The sequence below is a fragment of the Carlito syrichta genome, unplaced genomic scaffold, assembly GCF_000164805.1.
Source record: "Carlito syrichta isolate Samal-C Ts95f unplaced genomic scaffold, Tarsius_syrichta-2.0.1 Scaffold135741, whole genome shotgun sequence".
NCBI classification, from domain to species: Eukaryota; Metazoa; Chordata; class Mammalia; order Primates; family Tarsiidae; genus Carlito; species Carlito syrichta.
This window is the reverse complement of record NW_007079837.1, coordinates 1-5,310: the sequence shown is the minus strand read 5'-3', so window position 1 is coordinate 5,310 and position 5,310 is coordinate 1. Positions and strand designations below refer to the sequence as shown.

Below are 5,310 nucleotides of genomic sequence, written 5' to 3'. Positions count from 1 at the left end.
GCCGCCCGCGGCTCACTGTGGGTCTCGCCACGTTGCCCGGGCGGGTCTCGACCCCCCGGGCTCAGGCAGTCCTCTGCCTCCCGGAGCGCTGGGCTGACAGGCGTGCCCGCGCCTGGCCGCTGTCTCCCTTCTGAGCCCGCCCTCCTCCCAGCCGGAGACCACCCCCAGGTCAGCAGGCTCCCTGTGGAGAGGCTCGGTCTCCCTGGGAGCCACGCACCGCTGTCTGTCGCCCCCGTCTTAGCTCCAGAGTGGTCACCTGCCACCTCGGCCGGTCCCCAGGGGTTCTGGAGCTCCAGGTCCCGACGGGTGTGTGCTGGCAGGTGTCCACACGCAGGCGTGTGTCTGTGTGCAGGTGTGTGGCTGGTGTGTGTCAGTGTGTGTGCCAGCATGTATCCATGTGCAGGCATGTGGCCAGCATGTGCCGGTGGGCAAGCAGCTGGCAAGTGCCCATGTACAGGCATGTGGCTGGCATGTGTCCATGTGCAGGCGTGTGGCTGCTGTGTACCCATGTGCAAGCATGTGGCTGCCATGTGCCAGTAGGCATGTGTTCGTTTGCAGGCAAGTGGCTGTCATGTGTCCATGTACAGGCATGTGGCTGGCGTGTGTCTGTGTGCAGGCATGTGTCTGGTGTGTGGCAGTGTGCAGGTGTGTGGCTGCCGTGTGTTGCTGTGTAGGTGTGTTTCTGACGTGTTGCTATACAGGCATGTGGCTGGCACGTACCCATGTGCAGGCATGTGACTGGAAGGTGTCTGTGTGTAGACATGCAGCTGGTGCGTGTCCACGTTCAGGTGTGTGACTGGTGCGTGTCTGTGTGGGGTGGGGTCTCAGGTGTGGGCAGAATTGCCCCCCACCACATGCCCGCACTGCAGAGCTTCAGCAGACAGGCTCGGGGCCATCTTTGTTTCTGCTTCTGGATTCGCCTTCCCTTCTCCACCCCACGGGTCTACCCGCAGTGGAGACAGCCCGGGTGTGAGCAGGCCCCCCCCGGCAGGGCTCGGGCAGCCGAGGCTGTGAGAGGAGCGGGCAGGGGCGGGGCTGAAAGCCTGGCTGGAGGAGCCCCTGCAGTGCAGCGCGTTATGCAAGAGGCAGCTGGCTGATCAAGCACTGCTCACATGCTCACCTGGTACACACCCCGTCCACGGGCACGCACGCTCACACACACGAGTGTGTGACAGCACACACGTGTCCACTGCACACGTTCACTCACACACACATGCACACCCGCAGCAGGCTCGTGCCCACACACTGCTTGGCATGCCTACCCAGGCGCAGACATAAACACGTGTTGTGACACACTGGCTCAGCCATGCATGCATATGTATTACTAGCATAGACATGTTGAGGTACACAATACACACATGCACAGCCCAGCACACACGTGTGAACACCTGCATGGGCACACATGCACACACGTGTTCTTACAACACTGCCCTATGTCCCTCTCTGGGCACCCATGGAGCCAACTGGCAGTGAGAGCTGGGGCGGGGTCAGTCCTGACAGCTCCAGCCGCAGGGTCCCCCCCCGGAATTCTGCTCAGAAGTGCCCCTCCACACCCCATGTGCCCCCTCCACACCACCCCATCCCTCTACCCAGGGCACAGGACTAGGGGACAGGTCAGCGGCCAGTGGCTTAGGAAACACGTTTCATCTGCAACGGGCGGGATGTGGGGGTGGGGCCCGGGACTCCGGCCGGGCCCCTTCCAGGGAATCCCTTCTGCAACTCTCCGCTTTGCTGTCTGTAGGCACCGCCTCCCTGAGCAAAGGTGGTGGCTGCGGTTGCTGCTCCCAGAATGCTCCCTCTGGGCAGGACACTGTCCTGCCTTGTGGCCGCACACTGCTGCTTGCCCATCTGCAGAAGAAAGTGGGACCTGTGGCTCTGGGAGGTAGAGGCAGAGTTGGGGACAGACAGGTCGTTCTGCCGTGGAGGTGAAATCGACGCCCTCATCGGCCTCCCTGCGTCGGGAGGGGCTGGGGAGAGAAGGGCAGTGTCCACCCCAGGGAGCACAGCCGCTGTGTGCAGGCGTGTGTGCAGGCGTGTGTCCACGTGCAGGCGTGTGTCCACGTGCAGGCGTGTGGTTGGCATGTGTCTGTGTGGAGCTGCTGGTCTCGGCCTGCCCGCAGTATCGGGTGCTGGCAGGAAGACCCGGCCGCCCGCAGTACCACCCCTTCCCCAAGGGTGAGGCAGGCACTCACGGCAGGGCTGGGTCTTGTTCAAACACAGCCCGTCCCAGGCTCTGAACGCCTGAGGAGAGGGCCCAGGCCACTCTCTGCTGCTTCTGCCCTGGAGCCTGAGGCAGACTTCAGGGGGGCGGCCCTGTCTTGGGTGCTGCCTCCCTGACCTCTGACCCAGCAGAACCGGCCACTCTCCAGCCGGCCTGGGGAGTAGGTGCTGGGGAAGGGTCGCGGCAGAGGCGCCTTTCCAGGCACCACAGGGCAGACCCTGCAGGGGCCCTGGCCAGCCGGACGGGGGGAGGAGGGGAGGCCCAGCAAGGCTGTGTGTCCTTTGGCCCCAGAGATGGCTGTGGAGTCTCGCGCCTCTGAGGTGGGGCCGGGCATGCCCCCAGCCTGCCGGGCTCTGCCCCGGAGCCTCCGGGACTCACCCCGTCTTCTTGTCCACAGGTCTATGCCATCCTGGTGAGCCACCCGCCCACGCCCAATGACCACTTCACGCCCACCCCCGTGTCCTACACCGCCGGCTTCTACCGCATCCCTGTCTTGGGGCTGACCACACGCATGTCCATCTACTCTGACAAGGTGAGCCTGACGCCTGACCAGACGTGGGCAGCCATGCGTGGCCGGTCCAGGAGGGCAGGGAGCACCGTGCCCGGGGGCTCAGCCCTGGCGCCTGACTTCCACGCCCCGCGGTCACACACGGGCACACAGCACCCCCCACCGGGCACAAGCATGCCCATACACATATGCCCAAACACACTCTCACAGTACTCAAAACCACACACCCACGCTGTCACACAACTCACCCACACACACCCACGCATGCTCATATGTCCAGCTCATCGTCACACATGCCACATGCACACACACACCGCACACTCGTGTGGGATACAACCCACCCACGCTCAGGCACGTACCCAGCTCACAAGCCGCACACTGTCACACGCCCATGTGCACACCCACACCTCACACACTGGCACACACCCATCCTCACTCGTGCGCGCGCACGCCCCCACATCCATGCGCACTCACATGGCCACTCACACCCACGGGCCACACTCATATGTGCAAACTCACCACACACGTGCACGTGCACCCACATACACGCACATGGCCACTCACATACACTCATATCCAGCTCAGGCAACCTCACACACCCATGTGCACTCACATGCACACACTCAGAGCACACGACTCACCCACACTCGCGCGCACCTGCACACACTCACGTCCAGCTCACACGGCCCCTCATACCTCCTCACATGGCACACTCACACACACACGTACTCAAGTGCCACAAGCTCCATCACCCTCACATGGTCACTCATGGGTACCCGCACACACTGACATGTGACCCTCCCGCACACTCCCAGATACAGTTGCACGGGGTCCTGTGAACAGGCAGATGGCCTGACAGGTGACAGGTACTGATCCCATGCCTCAGGAGTGGACCTGGGGCTGGGAGGAGGGACAGACGGGCTTTTTTTTTTTTTTTTGAGTTGGAGTCTCAGTCTGTCGCCCAGACTGGAGAGCAGTGGCCGCTCCCGGCCACCGCAGCCTCGACCTGCTGGGCTCCGGCGATCCTTCCGCCTCAGCCTTCCAAGCAGCTGGAACTACAGGCGCGCGCTACCACGCCCGGCTATAGCCGGGGCTTTTTGGATGGGAGGCTATGGAGGGGAGCTGGGGGCCCCAGGGAAAGAGTGCAGGGTACCAGGGATGTGGAGTGGCCTTTCTGTGGCTGTAGGGGGCCGCAGGAGGCAGCCGTGGTGGGAGGGGCTGGTTGGCAGGGCCGGGCCTCCAGGGCTGAGCGCACCTGGCTTGACCCCCTGGAGCACCCATGTGGCCCACGGGCAGGGGACAGGGATCTCCGTCGCAGAGCGGTCACCCGTCAGTTTTGTAGGAAACTCCAGCCCAGAGGGGCACAGGGACTTGCTCCCGGTCACACAGTCCTGGTCAGCCTGCGATTCTGGGAGGGCCCACCTGCTGGGGAAGCAGACTGGGTGCAAGAGGCTGGGAGGGCGGTCACGGCCTGCTCACACCCCCCAGGCACCCGCAGACACACCTGTAGGCATGTCCTGGCAGATGCTGTCCCTCTCTCCCCTCGCCTGAGGGCAGGCCTGTCACCAATCCCGGACGTGCAGTCCTGGCTGGGAGATCTTGAAGTGTACTTAAGGCAGCTTTGGCTAGGACAAAAGGGGGAAACTTGGAAGACAGGAGAGCTGGCAGCCCTGGGCCCTCAGCTCAGGCATCTGCGAGGTGGGGTCTCATTCTTGTACCCCGGCCACGACCTCCTCGGGCACCCATCTCCTCGTACAGAGGGGAAGAAAAAAGGTACTGCTCAGGAATGAGCCAGGGGAGGACCAGGAGCAGCTAGGAGAGGAGACCCCCAGGGCCGGGCCAGCCCAGCGCAGCCCCCAGCCAGAGGGGCAAGCCTCACAGCCAAACCAGGGTCCGTACTCACAGCCCACCTGTTCCCAGCAAGACCAGGTCACAGCCAGCCCAAGACCTCAGCTACAGCCTGCCTGGCAGCCACATTGCCAGGGGACTGGTGACAGAGGCAGGGGACAGTCTCGTACTCCAGGGGGCTGCCCCAGGCCACAGGGAGGGAACAGGTGAAAAATAACCAGGACCCTCAGAGGACCAGGAGGTCGGTGGGCCACCGGCTCACGGAAGGGGAAGTGCTCGCCTGCATGGACACAGACGCGAGGCCCAGGAGGCCAGAGCCTGCCCTGCTCCTGGCCGCACCCAGACGCCCGCGGGCAGGACTGGAGGGGTGGGCGCAGAAGTGGGGCAGGGCTGGTGAGCCCCGGGCATCAGGCCACCTTGGGACTCCAGGGAAGGATGAAACCCCCAGCCCCAAGAACGAAGACTTCCGACCAATACAGTTACTTAAACCAGGGCAGGACTCCGGGAGCCCCGGGGGTCTTTGGGAGGCTGAGCTCAAGTTGTGCAGCCCAGGGATGGGCTGCCTGAGCGGGGAGCCCCCCAGGGCCCATCGCACAGACCCGTGTCCCATCCGCCTGCTGTGGGGCACAGGCAAGCCACCTCGCTCTCAGATTAGGTGGTGTGGGGGAAGGAGAGAGGTGGCCAGCAGAGCGGGGTGGGGGGTGGGGGCCGGGAGGAGAGTCTCCAGGCAGGG

At 63.9% G+C, this 5,310-nt stretch overlaps 1 protein-coding gene across 1 annotated transcript in view; it reads left to right on the top strand.

The window, feature by feature from the left end:
- The window catches only part of LOC103250968 (glutamate receptor ionotropic, NMDA 1-like), a gene marked incomplete at both ends in the record, with an annotated part of 3,500 nt that extends 724 nt beyond the window's left edge, over window positions 1-2,776 (top strand). Inside the window, one exon of the mRNA XM_021708313.1 lies at window positions 2,619-2,776. Coding sequence (XP_021563988.1) covers window positions 2,619-2,776 — 158 coding nt within the window. The remainder of the gene's footprint in view (window positions 1-2,618) is intronic.
- Window positions 2,777-5,310: the final 2,534 nt, after the last annotated feature.